This window comes from Rhinoderma darwinii, chromosome 3 (assembly GCF_050947455.1).
Source record: "Rhinoderma darwinii isolate aRhiDar2 chromosome 3, aRhiDar2.hap1, whole genome shotgun sequence".
NCBI lineage: Eukaryota > Metazoa > Chordata > Amphibia > Anura > Rhinodermatidae > Rhinoderma > Rhinoderma darwinii.
The window spans coordinates 246,238,846-246,258,810 of record NC_134689.1 but is presented as its reverse complement, the minus strand read 5'-3'; the positions used below and the strand labels follow the sequence as shown (position 1 = coordinate 246,258,810).

General features: G+C 43.5%; 1 protein-coding gene across 2 annotated transcripts in view; it reads left to right on the top strand.

Moving 5' to 3' along the window:
• The window catches only part of LOC142749524 (uncharacterized), a 60,596-nt gene extending 48,096 nt beyond the window's left edge, over positions 1-12,500 (top strand). For both annotated transcript variants that reach the window (XM_075857648.1, XM_075857647.1), the window contains exons 11-13: positions 10,524-10,636; positions 11,296-11,390; positions 12,007-12,500. In XM_075857648.1, the coding sequence (XP_075713763.1) occupies positions 10,524-10,636; positions 11,296-11,362 (180 nt within the window). In that variant the 3' untranslated portion in view covers positions 11,363-11,390; positions 12,007-12,500. The remainder of the gene's footprint in view (positions 1-10,523; positions 10,637-11,295; positions 11,391-12,006) is intronic.
• Positions 12,501-19,965: the final 7,465 nt, after the last annotated feature.

The window sequence follows — 19,965 nt, the reverse complement described above, 5'->3', positions numbered from 1 at the left end:
CTTCTTGTGCTCCGGCTGCCTCCCGGCCACTTCCTGACTATATGGTCGGGAGTTATGGAAACAGCGTAACTCACTGGGCTACTCTGTTTCCGTAACTCCCATAGTAGTGAATCCAGTAATAATATGCTGTAAAAAAAATAGGAAAACGGAATGGCCCTCCTCTTCTTCGAAAAATTAAAGGCCAATCTTCAGATGATAGGTAGAAGTGAGAAGTATGTAAAATTAACTTTTATACACATAAAGAACAAATCAACTGTACATACAATCTGCATGGATCTGCACAATATTTGCTAAACAGTTTCACAATATTTGGCAGCCTTAGGCTCTGTTGACATCAAGTTTGAGTTCTACGTTTGGCGTACACAGAAAAGTCTATCCATGGGTTCTCCATCGGGTTGGTATAATTATTTTTATTTTTTTTGCTGTATAGAATGCGTAGTTTACTATGCTTTTATATGCAGAAGCATCCCACAAAAAAAGTATGCCGTGTTGTATACTTTTTTTTTTCTTAACTTATGAGCCTATAGGCATTGTATGCCACTGTATGCCTATACAGTGCTACATGTCAGAGGTATATGACAGCAATACTCCCGATACATCTGATGGAAAGCCCAGAAGTGATGTGAACAGGGCCTTATGTTGGCTATACATATGACATCTCTTTAGATTGTAAACTTCCCCTGACTCCCCTATAGCATCCACACTCGGACTGTCTAAGCGTGCATGTTTTGTTTTTTTTTTAAACTCGTTTCATTGAACACAAAGCTTGCACATGAGTATACACATTACACATTATATGACATTGTACAAAAAGGAAAAGGAAGAAAATTCCCAATATTCAAAGAATTATATATAGAAATACAACAGTAATTATTACATTACACGAAAACCCTCTTCCCGGCCCCCCCCCCCTACACACCCATCATTAAATCATATGAGACAAGAACTCTTCACAAATTGCTTATCCACATGTAAGTACATAATCAGTGATAGAAGAACACATGGAATGCAATGAACTTAGGGCCTGTTCACATCACCGTTCGCTTTCCGTTCCGGGGTTCCGTCTGAGGTTTCCGTCGGGTGAACCCCGCAACGGAAAGTGAAACCACAGCTTCCGTTTCAGTCACCATTGATCTCAATGGTGACCGAAACATCGCTAATGGTTTCCGTTCGTCACCATTCCGGCAGGTTTGCGGTTTTCCGACAGAATCAATAGCAGAGTCGACTCCGCTATTGATTCCGTCGGAAAACCGGAAACCTGACGGAATGGTGACGAACGGAAACCATTAGCGATGTTTCCGTCACCATTGAGATCAATGGTGACTGAAACGGAAGCTGTGGTTTCACTTTCCGTTGCGGGGTTCACCCGACGGAAACCCCCGACGGAATCCCGGAACGGAAAGCGAACGGTGATGTGAACAGGCCCTAAGGGTCAAAGGTGAGGAAATCCACAGGCCCCAGATCTTTTCAAACTTCCATACACATTTTCTATTCCGATATACAACCTTTTCATAGGGTATGATATTATTAACTAAAGATTTCCATTGTTTCAAAGAAGGAGGCCTATCCGCCATCCAACATATAGCAACTGCTTTCCTTGCCAGAAACAAGAACTTTCTCAAAAATATTCTGTCATAAGGAGACCAGCGTTCCTCTGGCAAAAGTCCCAGCAAGCAAACCGCCGGAGTAACTGGTATCTCAGACGAGACAATCCGACTCAGCATTGACGCAACCTCCCCCCAGAAGTAACCAATACAGGAACAATCCCACATAAGATGCAGAAAGTTAGCATCCGGTGCATGACACCTATGACACTTAGTATGTGGCAGACGACCCATCATGTTGAGCTTAATTGGAGTAAGATAACACTGATGAGTAATAAACAATTGAGTCAATCTATTATTAACTGAAGGGGAAACATAGATATGGGGCTCCAAAGCTTCCGCCCATTCCTCTCTGGATATAGACGGAATGGCCACCAGGCAAGCTGCTTCAGCCAAAAGCATTTGGGACTTCACCTTAGCATTCAACAGGTATGTATACAACGCTGAAATAATACCCTTGGGTCCCTGTGTCCGCAAAATCCCAATCAAAGGAAATTTGGACAGAATAGGTCCACCCCCCCCCCCCCCCCCCCCGAAACAGAGAGGCCAGTGCATGCCGAAATTGCAAATATCGATAGAAATGCATCCTATCTATAACAAATTGCTCCTGCATTTGCGTAAACGACAAGAGAATCCTATCTCTATATATGTCATGCTAAGTAAGTACACTATAGGATTTCCAAACCTCCGCCCCCTCCAATTGCTGCAACTGTGAGAACATAGGGTTATCCCAGAGAGGGGTCTCCTCAGGTGGATCTATGATTTTATCCAGTTCTTTAGCCACCTTCCACACCTGACATGCCAATTTATGCAATAGCAACAATCTCACCCTAAACAATAATGGTTGTTCCAGAATTGACCACATATCTCGAGATTCCACCACCTCTCCCAAGATGTATTCAGAAAAAGGTAAGAATTTCGTTACAGACACCCATGTAGCCAGATATCTCAATTGGCCCCCCAAAAAATACAGATAAAAATCGGGTAACGCCAAACCCCCCTCAGCTTTGGGACACTGCAAAATTGTTAAAGGGGTATTCCGGAACTAAAAAATTACATTTATTTAAATAAAACAATGAAAATGATATAACTTTACAATGTACTTACGTTTCATCAGATGGCTGTAGCGTCGTATATATCCTCCTCCGTCACCGCCCCCTTAGTGAAGCAAAATCTGCACTTCCTGTGCAGACCCGTCCATTTAGTCTTCTGCCTTGCTTCCGGTTTCCGGCTTTCACACTGTACGGTTACGTCACAAATGACGTAACCGTACCACGTGCTTCTTTATCTCAGAGCATGCGTGGTTAACACACTCCACCGCGCATGCTCTGTGAAATTATAACCCCTTATAAATTACCGACGGAATACGAAGTTGCGGGAATAACGTCCGTTTCGGCCGTCTTCCCGACAGGTGCAGGAGCTGTGACAGCTGCTGTCTCGTACAGCAGCTGCCGCAGCTCCTACAGCGGGGACCGATCGCTGTGTCCCCGCTGTCTAACCCCTTAAAAGCCGCGTTCAATAGAGATCGCGGCTTTTTAGGGGTTAAGTTACCATCGCCGGCCTGCTACACGATAGCGGCCGGCGATGGTTACTATGGCAACCGGACACCAAACAATGGCGTCCGGCTATGCCATCGACGGAAGCCTAATGGGTCCTGACAAAGTCAGGACCCACTATGCTTGCTGTCAGTGAATAGCTGACAGTTCTAATACACTGCACTACGCATGTAGTGCAGAGTATTAGAATAGCGATCAGGGCCTCCTGCCCTCAAGTCCCCTTGTGGGACAAAGTAATAAAGTAAAAAAAAAAGATGTGTAAAAATAAGAAAATAAAAGTTAAAAAAAATCCCCTTTTTTTCCCTTATCAGTCCTTTTTTATTAATAAAAATATATAAATAAATAAAATATACATAATTGGTATCGCCGCGTCCGTAACGGCCTGAACTACAAAATTATTTCGTTATTTATCCCGCACGGTGAACGCCGTAAAAGAAAATAATAATAAACCGTACCAAAATCACAATTGTTTGGTCACTTCACCTCCCAAAAAATTTGTTAAAAATAGATCAAAAAGTCGCATGTACCGAAAAATGGTCCTGATCGAAACTACAGTTCGTTACGCAAAAAATAAGTCCTCGCACGGCTTTATTGATGGAAAAATAATAAAGTTCTTGCTCTTAGAATAAGGTAACACAAAAAGTAAATGATTGTTTACAAAACGTATTTTATTGTGCAAACGCCATAAGACATAAAAAAAAACTATAAACATCTGGTGTCACCGTAAGGCCGAGTTTACACGAGCGTGTGCATTTTGTGCAAGCAAAAAGCGCGGCGTTTTGCGTGCGCAAGAGGCAATTAACAGCTCCGTGTGTCAGCCCTTTATGATGCGCGGCTGCCTGGTTTTCGCGCAGCCGCCATCATTATGACACTCCGTTTGGATGTTTGTAAACAGAAAATAACGTGGTGCTTTTCTGTTTTCACTCATCCTTTACAGTGCTGTTGCGCGAATCACGCGCGTCCCACGGAATTGCTTCCGTGCGACATGCGTGGTTTTCACACACCCATTGACTTCAATGGGTGCGTGATGTGCGAACAGCGCACAAATATAGGACGTCGTGCGTTTCACGCAGCGGACATACGCTGCTTGAAAATCACGCCCACCTGGCTGCACGGCCCCATAGACTAACATAGGTCCCTGCGACGCGCGTTGCACGGATGTATAACACGCTCGAGTAAATGAGCCCTAATCGTATCGCCCCGCAGAATAAAGTGAATATGTCATTTATAGCGCACGGTGACGCTGTAACAAAAATAGAATAAAAAAACAATAGTACAATTGCTGTTTTTTAGTCACCACGCCACTTAAAAATAGAATAAAAACTGATCAAAAAGCCGCATGCACCCCATGAAAACTACAATGAATTCCTCAAGGGGTCTAGTTTCCAAAATGGGGGCACCTTTTGGGGGTTTCCACTGTTTTGGTACCAGAAGACCTCTTCAAACCGTTTAACCCCTTAATGACCGGGCCATTTTGCACGTTAATGACCAAGGATTATTTTTTGTTTTTTCACGGTCGCATTCCAAGAGTCGTAACTTTTTTTTTATTCCGTCGACATAGCCGTATAAGGGCTTGTTTTTTGCGGGACAAGTTTTATTTTGTAATTCCACCATTTTTAGATGCTTATAATATATCGATTAACTTTTATTAACTTTATTTTAGGAGAGAATTGAAAATAAGCAGCTATTCCAGCATTGATTTTCACGTTATAAGTTTACGCCGTTTACTATGCAGTGTAAATAACATGTTAACTTTATTCTATGGCTCGGCACGGTTACGGGGATACCAAATATGTAAAGGTTTTATATGTTTTCCTACGTTTGCACAATAAAAACCCTTTTAGAAAAAAATTACTTGTTTTTGCATCGCCGCGTTCCAAGAGCCGTAACGGTTTTATTTTTCCGTCTATGTGGCCGTACGTGGGCTTGATTTTTGCGGGACAATGTGTAGTTTTCATTAGTACTATTTTGGGGTACATAGGACTTAGATTAATTTTTATTTAATTTTTTATGGTGGGAATGGGAGAAAAGAGCGAATTTTGCCGTTGTTTTTTTGGACGCCGTTCATCCAGCGGTTTAATTAATGTGTTAATTTTATTGTTCAAGTGGTTACGATCGCGGGGATACCATATATGTGTATGTGTGATTTGTTTTGACACTTTTACTTTAAAAAAAACACTTTTTGGGCAAAAAAAGTAGTTTTATTTGATTTTAACTGTAATTTTTTTTTTGTTTTTTCACCAACTTTATTTAACGGATTGACATTTTTTTTTTAGTCCCACCATGGGACTTCACTATGCGATGTGCCGATTGCATATATAATGCTTTGGTATACTTCGTATACCAAAGCATTATTGCCTGTCAGTATAAAACAGAGGGAGCTCCCTCCCTCTGTCAAACACATTAGATGCCGCTGTCACTATTGACAGCGGCATTTAATGGGTTAAACTGCCGGAATCGGAGCGCGCTTCGATTCCGGCAGTTGCAGCAGGAGCCAGGCTGTGTATAACAGCCGTGCTCCTGCCGCTGATCGTGTGGGTACAGTGTCAGTACCCGCGCCACCACAGGACGGATATATCCCTCCTCCTGCGCGAACTAGCAGCTGCAGAGGACTGATATATCCGCCCTTCGGCGTTAAGAGGTTAAAAACGCAGATATCCAGTGATTTCAGCTTGTGCTATCAGTAATAGAATGAGAGCACCAAAATGAAGACTGAGATTGCAGAAGTTAGTAGAGCTGGGTGTAGTAGGCGGAGCAAGTGCACTGCTGCATGCACATTGCATGCTGGGACTAGAGCAGTGCATGCAGGGAGGAGAAACACAGGAAGAGAAGAGGAATGAACTTACTGAGCAAAACAAACCTCTCCAGGTAAACAATAGGGAGTAATGTTACTAAAACCATTTATTATCAAGAAAAAGATAGTCAGAGCGCACTAATATATTAATAGAGGAACATTGCATTGATTTAAAAAAAAAAGGATTGGAAAACCCCTTTAAAGCTAACTTCTTTCTATCCCTACCCCATATAAAGGAGGACATCAAGGAGTTCAGAGTTGTAAAGAACTTCTTAGGGACAGGGCCATTGGCATGATCCAATGCATATAATCCCTTGGGATTTATTAAGTTCACCCTACCAGCCACTGATAAGGGTAGGGTACACCAGGCCTTAAATTTGTCTCTAAACAATTCCTCCATGTTTTTAGAATGGGAGATTCTCGGATCTTTTGTAATATAAACCCCTAAGTACTTGAACACCTCTACCACCTGCAAATTAAAATACACCTCTGGTCATGTTACCCTCCACAACGGCATCAACGCCGACTTAGACCAATTAATCAAAAGACCAGAAAAAGTGCCAAATCTATTCACTAAATCAATAGCTCTGGGAAGCGTGTTTTCAACGTCTGACATAAAAAGAATCATATCATCCGCATATAAACCTATCCGACTCTCCCTCACTCCCATCTGTATACCCCGAAATTCACTGTCCTGACGGATTTGCAAAACCAAAGGTTCTATAGCTATTGCAAATAGCAGAGGAGAGAGGGGGCATACCTGTCTGGTCCCTCTACCCAAATCAAAAAAAGAAGATCCCATCCCATTAACCAGAACATTCGCTTTCGGATTACAATATAAAATACCCACCCATTTATTAAAACCAGGGCCAAAACCAAATTTCAAAAGGACCTTATGCAAGTACAACCACTCCACAGAATCAAAAGCCTTGGCAGCATCTAACGATGCCAACGCCCACCTTTTCCCCCCATGTACGCCCACCTGGGATACCGCCTGAACCCTCCGGATGTTTTCAAAAGTAGATTTCCCGGGAATGAATCCCGTTTGATCCCCATGAATCAGAGAGGAAATAACTTTATTAAGTCTGCGTGAAAGAATTATGGCCAAGACCTTATAGTCAACATTAAGCAAGAAGATGGGTCTATAAGAACCACATTCAGTAGGATCCTTGTCTGGCTTCAATAGAACAATAATCGTGGCTTCATACAAAGAGGTGGGGAGATATCCTTCCGCATAGGCTGTACAATACATCTGCAGTAATTCAGGACCAATAACATCCACATATTTGCTATATACCTCAAAAGGGATACCGTCGGGTCCAGGCGATTTTCCCCCCAGACATATCCTTAATTACCTCCAGAATCTCCTCCAGCGTAATGTCCCTATCCAGCAGATCACTGTCTGCCTCTGACAGTAACGGAAAAATCACCTCATCTAAATAACTCCCTAAATCCTGCTCAGAGTAGTCACTACGGGAAGTATACAGATCAGCATAGTATCTATAGAACCTCTCCACAATTTTTGCAGCATCCTGTATCACCCCACCATCCTCCCTCAAAATCTTAAGTACCGCAGGTGAAGATTGAGATCTATGAACCAAACTAGCCAGTAGTCAATTGGACTGATTCCCTAGTTCGAATGCATTCTGCTTAAGGAAAAACATCTTCCTATCACTCTTCTCTTGTAAATGAATCAGATATTTCTTTCCCTCCAACATCCATGCCTCCCTTCTAGCCTCAGTGGGATCTGACAAAAAGGCAGTTTCTAAACTCCGACAGGACCTGGCTAATTCATTCTCAATCAAGTGTGATTCTTTCTTAATAAAGGATATAGTAGATTTTAAACAGCACCTCAAGTAGGCCTTCAAGGTATCCCATTTTAGCAGTGCATTCCTTTCAGAGTGATATATCTGAAGGAATTGATCCAATTGGTCCGGAATACGATCATTGGAACCAATTAGTGATATCCAGAATGAAGGTATTCTCCAATTCAATTTACTGGCTGTTCTATCTACTAACTGTAACTCCACCTGTAGAGGAGCATGATATGAAACTCCCCTAGGGGCATACTCAACATTAGTGGCCATAGGAACCACCGAGGGGGACACGAACATGTAATCTATCTTAGACAAGGCACCCCTAGAGGGGGTAAAGCAAGAATATTCCTCCACACTTGGATGTCAAACCCTCCATAACTCCAACCACCCCAACTCAGTTATTAGTCTATGCAGGGAAGTAGGATTCAACGATACCTGAGCCCCCCCTGATCTATGGAACTTATCAAGAGTCTGATCCCAAGAGCATATTATAATCTCCCATACATAAAATCTTAGCCTCAGGATAACTAGACACAAAATTCACGGCAAGTTGTAACACAGATAAAGTAGCCGGCAGAGGGAGGTACACCCCAAGCAGCACAAAAGGTATACAGTTAATATAATAAGCATGCACAAAAATGTATCTACCCTCACTATCAGAGAGAATCCTGGACACCTCCCATCTGACCAAGCGATGCACCAAAATCGACACCCCACGTGAATATGAGGTATGCAACGAATGACGGGCCCACTGAACCCATGACTTTTGTAACCTCCCAATAGTATCTGGTGTTAAATGGGTCTCCTGGAGACACAAAATGTGTGGACCAAATCTCCTAATATGTGCAAAAATCGCTATCCTTTTACGAGACTGCCCTAGCCCCCGGATATTCCAGGACATTACCTTTAGGGTCGACATAAGAAGAATGATAGTATATAATCCCAGATATAATACCACCACCCAGCAAGAGGGTAGACACTGACAAAAATAATTTGAGACATGCATTCCATATATATTCGTACAATGTAAAGCTTTAACATACACAATTTAACTAGACCTAGAACAGGCCAACTTAAAAACATATTACATCCCAAGACCTGTATTCACATATGGCTCAACCGATGCATACTACAAGATTGGAATATACAAACTTCGTGGCTTTACGGGGTACCTGTGTATACAAGAAAAACAAGCATGGAATGCTCTACACAGATAGTTCTTCAAACAAACATGCATCTCCCGCTAACTTGTAAAGCAGGCCAAAACCTCCAGCGTAGATGAGAAGAAGATACAGTCCCGAAGATGAGAAAGTTTTATCCTAAATCCAGCCGACCAGAAGGATTGTAATCGTCACCTGTGTAATAGGACAAATACGACCACCATACGACATCCAACATGGCTGCTTGCACGACAACAAAAACACCACCAACATCCACCAAAAAGGCCTTTTTTAGTGTGGGCCTCTCGTGCGACGAAGAATCCAATCCTCAGCCTCTCTAGTATCCACGAAAAATACCGCTTTCTCTCCATCTGTGATTCGAAGTCTCGCCGGATATGCCATAAAATAGGGAATGTTCAAATCCCTCAAATGCTTCTTCACCAAGATAAATGTGGCCCGTTTTTTTTGCAATTCTGCTGAAAAGTCCGGAAAGAGAGCGATATGCACATTTTCAAATTTCATCTCTTGTCTCTTCCGTGCCATCTGAAGGATCAAATCCCGATCTTTCCAGTTCAAAAGTCTAGCCAGGAGAGGTCTCGGGGGCATTCCCGGTTGTGGTGGTCTAGCTGGTACACGATGTGCACGTTCCACGGCAAATGCCGATGAGAAGGAGGCCTCTGTAAAAATACAACGCAACCACTGCTCAATAAAATTCTCCGGAGAAGAGCCTTCAGCCCGTCAAATTTCTCCACAGCTTCACTGACCTCTCAATAGTCGACAGACGATCTGGCAATGGCGCCACTCCATCCTCCAGGGAGGAGATACGATGCTCAGTCTCCTTCACCCTCTCTCTAAGACGCTGCACGTCATGGCGGAGCAGGCCGAGGTCCACCCTGACCTCATCAATTTTTCCAGTCAAGGAGGTAGTAGAGGATGTGATGGCCTGTAAGAGTTGCTCATATACCTGTTTCAGGGTGAGTTCATCCTCCGGCTCAGACTCCTCCTGAGTACTAGGAGAGGAATGACCACGCGGCTGATTTCTCGGCGTCTGAGTGGCTTGGGCGCCATTTTGGGATCCTTCCCTCGCATAGCCTCTGAGTTTCTCCACTGCAGATGACTGCTTCGTCGGTCCCATAGCTCTCACCCTCCTGTACGCAAGCTGTAAGCCGTCACTGGCAATGGAAATGGCCTCAGGATATCGGCAGGATCACTACAAAGTAAGTATAACGCGGGAGCTCCTACTTAGTGCGACCGCTCATTACGCTAGTTGGCCACGCCCATAAGCGTGCATGTTTATTTGAAAGGGAGAGACAGTTCTGACAGTGCTTATCTCCTGGGGTAAGAAAGAATCCAGTATGTTGAAATTAAACGTGCCTGTTTCTTGTTTCCCCTGTTGTTAATATAAGCTTCTTCCAGACACATTAAATTGTCAGCAGATTCCGATTTAAAGGGAACAGGTTCAACCAACATTTCTTATGTGTGCGGCCAGCATTTGTTTTTCTTTATCTGATTTAGTTTGTTTTTTTATGCAGTTCTTTCATACTCCTCCACATCTAATAAATGATTACATTTTTTTTGCCTGTCTCCTTCAGCCATACAGTAACGGGAAGCCCTGCATTTCATGCGGGAGCATGATGAATAAGAACATCCACTCTATACACTGGGAAGGAGGAAAGGGCTGCAGAAATAAAGTGAAGATGTCCAGGTATGTCCCAATACCAAGATCCCATTCAAGTAAACGACGACATGTGCAATACATGAAGCCATATACTGGTAACCATTGGGTGTTCTCAGAATGTATCTCTGCTGAAGTAGGAACAGATATTGTGTGTAATCATAATGAAACTGGTTTATCAGTCATGTAGTTTGACAGAAGTGAGAGCCAGGGGCTGCTTCTCCTTATCCCTTCTCAGAAGGAATGTCCGGTAGAACCAGCTACACAATGAATTGAGTTAGCGCCTAATAATGCCGTGAGAACCAGTCTGTTAAGATCATGCACATTGTCCACTCTTCGCAGGTTCGCTGCTTTTGACCATCACTTTTTGATCACAGAGTGTCCTGCTGCTGGGACCCTCAAAGATCAGATGTAATTTGTAGGATAACCCAGGCAGCAAGGTCTGCGTAATATATGTATGTACTGGGTTCTCCAGAGACAGACGCTCTTTATAACCACTCTCTGCTTTGGCAAATTCATTGTGATCTTGATTAAGCCCCCCCCCCCCCCCTATTATCTCAGAATAGGATATTTCACAGTGGGTTTTCAAAACTAGGCAACCCCTTTAATTCTACACAGCCATCCATATGTTTTATTTTATGAAGTCTGGATTTTTTGCAAACTTTTTAAAATGGACTTCTTACTTGCAGAAAGGATAAACAAAAATATGCAAACAACTCAAAGACTTTGTCACGGAAGAGTGTGAGCAAGAAGTAGCTTTCTTCCATCACCGCTTACACAAATGGTAAGTACATCCAAGAAGAATGTGGTTTCTGTCATGTTATTACTTGCTTGCTTGGACTTTAACTTGTGTACATACAAATAGTACTGGAAATTAGCTTTACAAATTTCTGCATAGACCTTTATAACCAAAGGAAAAGATATTAGTCATGTGGCTCCATGGTGATAAACACAATGTGACACGCATAAACACGCTTACCTTCTCTGCTGGATTTCTTCCATGAAGGTAGAGATACTGGAGCTTTGACGCTCTCCCCCTCTCTCTTACTCTCTTTCTTCTTTGGCCTGACTGTTATCTGTATGTACTGTTGTCTGCCATCCGCTGGTGAAAGGTGAATATCTCCCATGTAATGTTCACCTTTCACCAGCAGATGGCAGACAGCATTACATATAGACTATGTACAAGAGCCAAAGGAGGAAAGCAGTGGGATGAGCAAGAAGGAGTGAGGGCACAAGGGGGAGGTTTTAACCCCGTAACCCCCTCCCTTCTTGTGTGTGCTAATGTATATTCCCATTATGGCCAGAAACAACCGTTCCAGTATGCGTCTGTGACTGCTGTTATTTAGTCATTGTCTGATCATACCTTGTCTCTTAATTATATATTGTCGTTTTATCCTCAGTGTCTTATGAAGTCTCACATCCCATTCTGATGAAAAGTGAGATCATAGTACGGGAATCAAGATGTCAGAATATAGACCAAAGAAAGGGCTCTTTTTCAGCTGTATGAACACTATCCAATGCATTGCTTTCGTGCAGTCGCTTCACTAAAGGGATATTCCCATTTCGGATAATCATGGCATATACACAGGATATGCCATAGATATCCGATAGATGTGGGTACCATCTCTGGGACCTACACTTATCTCTAGAATAGGGCCCCCTGACCCCCATCCTGCCTTCTTTGGCTCTCTGACCACTAAGGTACGAGGAGGCCTGGAGTACGGAAGCAACCGTGCTCGTTGAGATGCAATGTTTCTGTAACTCCTATTCATTCTAATGTTACGGAAACAGTGAGCTCGGCTGTTTCTGCACTCCGGGCCAGCTCGTAACTCAGTGGCCGAAGAGCAACGAGAGCAAGGGAAGGTAGGACGGGGTCAGGGGACCTTTTCTAGAGATAGGTGCAGGTTCCAGTGGTGGGACCCGCATCTATCAGACATATATGACATATCCTGTGGATATGCCATGAATTTCCGAGATGGGAATACCCCTTTCAACACTGTTATGAGAGAGGCTTCATAGTCATTCATCTCTGAATGTAATAAAACCCTTCTTTTTTTTTTTCTGTTTTGCACTGTTAACCATTTCTCTGAATGCAGTCCGCAGTGTGAACAATGCATGATTTTATTTAGGTTGCCATTACTAATTTTTGTATATATGTATACGTGTAGATGTACTTTCTCCTCTTGTCTGCACTAGGTATACTAATATACGCAATATATTACATTTGTTAAGTTTAGTAAGCATTTAGAAGTTTAGTTGTCTTCTAAAAATAGAAAGAACACAACTACAGTAGATATATATATATATATATATATATATATATATATATATACACACACACATAAACCTTGACATAGCTATTCCAATCAGAATAGAATAAACAGTGCAAAACATAAATAGGTTTTATATTACATAGTGACACCTTTTTATTTTATCTTAAAAATCATATATATTCATACCTCGATTGCTTTATTTAGAAAACATATTATCTTATAACCCCTGTTAAGGTTCATATCACTCAGCCATGCTCTGTTGCAGTAAAACCAAAGCAGGAAAAAAATTGCAGTGTAGTAACGGGCATCGGCGCCAGGCTCAGGAGGATGCTCCTGAGCCTGGCGCCGATGCCAGTTACTACACTGCAATTTTTTTCCTGCTTTGATTTCACATACCTTGTCCCAGGTACTAAGAATTTAGCACCGAGGGACCGCAGTGAATGGCAGCCGGCAACCTATATCTTTCCACTTCACATATAGTCTCGAAGGAGCGCCGCCAATCCCTCACCTTTTTCTGCTGTACAACTCTGTTGCAGTAAAGACCCTTAGATAAAATGGGACTTTCCGTGCTTGAGAGTCCCACAATGTCTCCCGCACTTTTGTCTTTGCCATCTTTCTCATGCTGTTTATTTAGGTAGCAGGTAAAGTTGATCTTAGAGACATAAACCTTGTTTTTTCCAGATCCAATAAAGATACATTGGAAAAGTTCTTGTTTGTGTAGCTGATCCATTACATTTCACAACCCAGCAGTACAAATTTCTATATATCTGAAATAGTTGTTTTCCACTGTACTGTAGACAGCAATATTGGTGCAGACCCCTGTTATCTATCAGCCTTATAATCTGTACACTTGTGACTCCTGCTTAGGTTTCATGTACATGTCGTATCACCAATGAGGCAAATATTAAGTGCTACGGCCTCGATCTAATTCCATCCTATTTGGATCAGGGCAAGCTAAATCCAGTCCTTGACTCTATGCATATGGCTTATGTGTGGAGCCGTAATATGACCTTGTGCTAGGATTTCTGAATAAATTGACAACTGGGTGTTATCATGCCACTTGTCAAAGGGAAGTGTCCCTACTCAGTCTGATGTTGTCCGATCATTGCTGACAGTGTCAGAGTTTGGAGGGCCATACACTATTGACAAGGAGGGTGGTAACATCCTGTTGTCAAGTTGTTCATACAATTCCAGATGAAATAACAGAGGAATAGCACAAAGCGTTCTAAGAAAAGATCACAATTATTTTATGGGGAATGTCAGTATCTACTAAAACAGACATGTCAAGAGAGCAGACATGTCCTCCTTACACAGGTTATACATACTGATCCATGTTAGCACAAGTTGCTTTACACAACATTTTAGATATTTTAAAGAGGCTCTGTCACCACATTATAAGTGCCCTATCTCCTACATAAGGAGATGGGCGCTGTAATGTAGGTGACAGTAATGCTTTTTATTTAGAAAAACGATCTATTTTAAACAACTTTATGAGCGATTTTTAGCTTTATGCTAATGAGTTTCTTAATGCCCAAGTGGGCAAAAGGATCTCTCTGCTGCCGAAAAGTGTGAAATAGTGCAATACCTTGGACAAGGTATAAAAACATTGGATATTTCAAGAAAACTTAAGCGTGATCATCGTACTGTGAAAAGATTTGTGGCTGATTGATTCAAAGCACAGACGGGTTCGTTCAGATAAAGGCATAATGAGGAAGGTTTCTGCCAGACAAATTAATAGGATTTAGGAGAGCAGCTGCTAAAATGCCATTGCAAAGCAGCAAACAGGTATTTCAAGCCGCTGGTGCCTCTGGAGTTCCACGAACCTCAAGGTGTAGGATCCTCCAGAGGTTTGCAAGTGTGCATGAAGCTATTATTCGGCCACCCCTAAACAATGCTCACAAGCAGAAACGGTTGCCGTGGGCTCAGAAATACATGAAGACTAATTTTCAAACTGTGTTGTTTACTGATGAGTGCCGTGCAACCCTGGATGGTCCAGATGAATGGAGTAGTGGATGGTTGGTGAATGGCCACCATGTCCCAACAAGGCTGCGACGTCAGCAAGGAGGTGGCGGAGTCATGTTTTGGGCTGGAATCATGGGGAGAGAGCTGGTAGGCCCCTTTAGGGTCCCTGACGGTGTGAAAATGACCTCTGCAAAGTACGTAGAGTTTATAACTGACCACTTTCTTCCGTGGTACAAAAAGAAGAACCGTGCCTTCCGTAGCAAAATTATCTTCATGCATGACAATGCACCATCTCATGCTGCAAAGAATACCTCTGTGTCATTGGCTGCTATGGGCATAAAAGGAGAGAAACTCATGGTGTGGCCCAATGTTCCCCTGACCTCAACCCTATTGAGAACCTTTTGGAGCATCCTCAAGCAAAATATCTATGAGGGTGGGAGGCAGTTCACATCAAAACAGAAGCTCTGGGAGGTTACTCTGACATCCTGCAAAGATATTCAAGCAGAAACTGTCCAAATACTCACAAATTCAATGGATGCAAGAATTTTGAAGGTGATATCAAAGAAGGGGTCCTATGTTAACATGTAACTTGGCCTGTAAGTTTTTTTTTTATTGAAAGAGCTTTTGATTTCTGTAAATATGACCTCCTGATGCTGCAAATTCAACAAATTACCATTTTAGTTCTCTTTACATCCTTTAGGCTTTATTCAGACGAACGCAATATACGTCCGGGCAACGCGCGTGATTTTCAGGTGCGTTGCACGGACCTATATTAGTCTATGGGGCCGTTCATACATGTGCTTGATTTTTACGCCGCGGCGAAAAACTCACGACAAGTCCGTTCTTTGGGCGATTTTCACGCATCACGCACCCATTGAAGTCAATGGGTGCGTGAAAACAACGCATGCCACACGGAAGCACCTCCGTACGCACAGCGTTTTTCACGCAACACTTGTTAAGTGGATGTAAATGAGTTTAGCAAACTGGTCCAAACAAGCACAAACCAGGAAGTGGGTTATCACTTGCTGGCCACATGCGCACAGTTCAAACCGACATCTGCTGCAATGTCTCGTGCGTGCGATGTGGAGAAGCTGATCTGCTTGGTCCAGGAGAGGCCACAGTTGTGGAACACACGGCCAGAGGCCTACCACGACCGCACGGGCAAGGAGGTCGGCTGGGATGAGGTCGCGCAGAGCCTATTCGGACAGGAGTGGGATAAAAGCACCACAAGAGACCGCCAGTGCATTGGTAAGTCCATATCTCTCTTTAGGCCAATGCAAGCGCCTATGCTGTAGTGCATCCTTATGTTTCACATGTTCCTACTGTGCAAGGCAGCGGCTGTGTCACAGCATCATGAAGCCGGTGTCTAATGTTTTTTGTTGTGTAAGGAATGGCGACGTTTCGGACAAGTTCACTTTTCAGTGATGTCAACTGCTGAGCTTGTTTTTTTGTTGTTCCTATGTCCAGTTTCTGATGTCAAAACACGGTGGAGGAGCTGTCGCGATCAATTCCGCCGGGAATTTGGCGGCAGAGGGCGAAGTGGGGACGGCGCGCCTAAGAAGCGGCAATACATCTACACCAAGCAGCTAATGTTCCTGAAGGACATTATGGAGATGCGCCCCTAAGTACCACCTGTACCTTGAAGACATTAGTGTGCTCACGTGATAAACAGGCGACACAGGTTGTTTCTCCTTTGGCCCAATGGTTATAAATGAGTAACGCAAACTTGTTATGGCAGATGCAGTGATAATCTACTCGACACCGAGGAGGAGGCAGGGCATGAGGAGTCGCAGCCGGCCCCGGAACAACATCCCGTGCTGCCCTTGACCCCAGAGGCGACGGCCCCACAAGCAGCCACCCAGTCGAGCAGCCAACCCCAGCTGGCACAGGACGTTGACAGCCAGGTTGCCTCAACAGGTGCCACCGTGGACTCCAGGGTACTGGAGTACCTCCGCCGCTCCTTGTTTTTTTAAGCTTCTGCATCATGTTGGTGCGTTTTCGTGTTGATTATTGAAGAACGGTTCTTTCGATTGTGCATTTAGCTCTGTACACAATAAATTGTGTTTTCTTTGAGCAATATAGTTGTTTGTGTTTGCCTACATGTATGTGGTGTTCCAAAGGTTAGCGAACACGTCCTTTTAGGTAAGGTTGGGGCATTGTGGTCAGGGCACTACAGATGTGCATGCCCTCATTGAGGTATTAGTGTATCTTTAGTGGTTTTGAAAAATTCCTCCAAGTCTTTATATAACGCCTTGCGGTGCTGTGATAGTCTGCCAAGAAGAGATTTTGGATTGTATTTGGGGACACTGGATAAGGCAATGTGCCTCAATCAATTTCTTGGGGAGGTTGACAACAAAACGGCAAAACCACCAAAGATATAAGCTCGCAACCCACGTCAAGGGTCCTCATGTCTTGCGAGTCCCTAATACTAAAATCCCCACCCTGAATGACAAAATGTTGGCCAAAAAAAACAGACATTGCCCCACTAATCTCCACGAGCCCATCCTCCACAGAAAATCCTCCTGCCATGGCACTGCTCCATCGGGGCTATCAAAATATTGTGCAAACATGTCGCGTACTCGGATCCCAGATGTTTGAGCCCTTCCGAGTGGAATTTGTGGCGGCATGGTTGATCTTGTGGCATTGGTGCGAATAAATTCGGCATCACAACCGGCGTCATGTATGCGACAAAAATTATGAAGCACGACAGACGCTTGTATGACACGGGTGACATTTTGCGGGGTCAGTTGCATAGTAGTGAGAAAAACACGCCATTTGGTTGACATTATGCCAAATGCACATTCCACACATCTGCGTGCTCTGCTAAGCCGGTAATTGAATATGCGCCGACGGTCATCCAAGCCTCTTCGAGCAAATGGGCGCATTACTTGGCTTGTGAGGCCAAAACCCTCCTGCCACGATTACATAAGGGACTGGTGGTCCTCGCGAGCCAGGCAGGAGGCTCGGTTCCGGCACACAAAGTTGATTGCCCATCAGACGATGGCCCATTCTGGATGTGCGAAAGATGGGGGCATCAGCAGAGCTTCCATAGGACCCAATGTATACAATGGTAAAACAATAATTGCTGTCGGACAAGGCCAACAAGACGATGGAAAAAAACTGTTTGTAATTATAGAATCGGGGTCCAGAGTGGGGGGGCTTCTTGACACGAATATGCTTGCCGTCTAGGGCACCAATACAATTTGGAAATTGTGTGGTGGCGAGAAAATCCGCAGAAATCGAAAGCCAGTGCTCTGTCGTGGGCTGAGGCATCACTGTGGCCTTCAATCGCTGCCACATCACAACACAGGTGCCGGTCACAATGGCCGAAATTGTGCTCACTCCAAGAAGGAATTCGAAATGTAAACGAATGAAAGCTGTTTCCTGTAGCAAGAAATCTACATGGGCGAGATGAAAAAATACAACCCACAAATAAACGTGATGTAGGACATGACACCCACACACCATCCTGTAAGCTGCAATTGTATAAAACACAAATACCTCAACGTCACAAGGAGTCGCTCCTCTGGGGAAATGCAGCGCCGCATGTTTGTGTCCTGGTATGTGATTCCTGGGCGAATCTGGTCCAGCAGAATATCAAATGTCGACACAGACATGCGGCAAAACGACCGAAATTTCTCGGGGTGGCTGCGAAGGTCATCATATAGAGTATGAAAATGGCCTTTGGAGGTGCGCTGGGCCACAAGAGGATGAACCCAAATCCTCCCTCTTCTCCGGGATCCCTCCTAAAGCATGGGTCGGCGCTCACCAAATCTCCGAGAAACCATCCAGGATATCAGCACACGGCCCAGCGGAGTCAAGGGCATAATGTTGATTTTATACCTGCAAACAAGCCAAGAAACACCCTACACGACCAAAAGTAGTTTGCAAGGTGCCAACAGGATGCGAACATGTGCTCACATCAAGGAGGTGTTGGAGAAGGTGTCTTTTTGTAGGCTGCCCTCTCCATTACTCCACCCTCCGTTGTTTTTACGCGCGTAAAAAACGCATGCCATACGCGCGTAAAAAACGCACTAACGCAGCCACACGCAACTACAACACAACCAAAACGTCACGTTTTTTACGCGCGCAAAAACGCCACATTCGTGTGAATCCGGCCTTAAAATGTTTTGATCTCTGTTGTGCATAATAATTTGAAACCGTGCATTTTCAGGTTTTTACTTCTAAAAAAAAAATCTGTTATCATTAGGAGATTTGTTCAATAAAATTCGCATTATACTCCAACGGTTGATGGCTTGAAGATTATACTGACTGTCATTTGCATCGACTATTTAGGAAAATCAGCGAAAAATAACATTTGCGTAATAATTTGGAATGCGGTGTATGTAGGCATTCTCATATTTTACTACTAGACATTAAAGTAACATCTGAACACAGCGTTTTTGGGCAAAAAAAATTGCCAACGAACGCCACCAAAAATGTGAGTAAGCGCTGTGTTAATTCAGCCTTAGGGTATGTTCACACGGCTTATTTTCAGGCGTTTTTCGGGGCTTAAACACCTGAAAAAACGGGAGCTGAACGCCTCAAAACATCTGCCCATTGATTTCAATGGGAAAAACAGCGTTTCCCTCTGATAGGGTGTTTTTTATGCAGCCGTTTGAAAAAACGGCGTGTAAAAACACGCCCCGTAAAAAGAAGTGCAGGTCACTTCTTAAGCCGTTTTTTAAGCCGCTTTTCATTTGGTCAATAGAAAGACCGCTCCATAAAACGGCTCCAAAACACGCATCTAAAAACGGTTGATGCTTTAAAAACAGCTGAAAATCAGGGGGCTGTTTTCCCTTGAAAAACAGCTCCGTATTTTACAGCCGTTTTTAGTTTAGCGTGTGAACATGCCTTTAGGCGGAATTCAGACGAACGTGGGGAAACTCAAACGTGAAAAACTGCATTTTTTCACGTCCGAGTTGCCCCGGTGCGGGTCCCATTTTCACAGATCCCCATAGACTTGAGTCTATCTATGGAGGGACCCGTGAAAACGGAGCAAAATAGGACATGTTCTATTTTTCGGTTTAATCATTTTTTATTGTTTTTCAGAGGTAAATAAAAACAAAAATTTGTATCAACAATACAGCTTGATAAGAACATTTCAAAGGAAACAAACAGAAC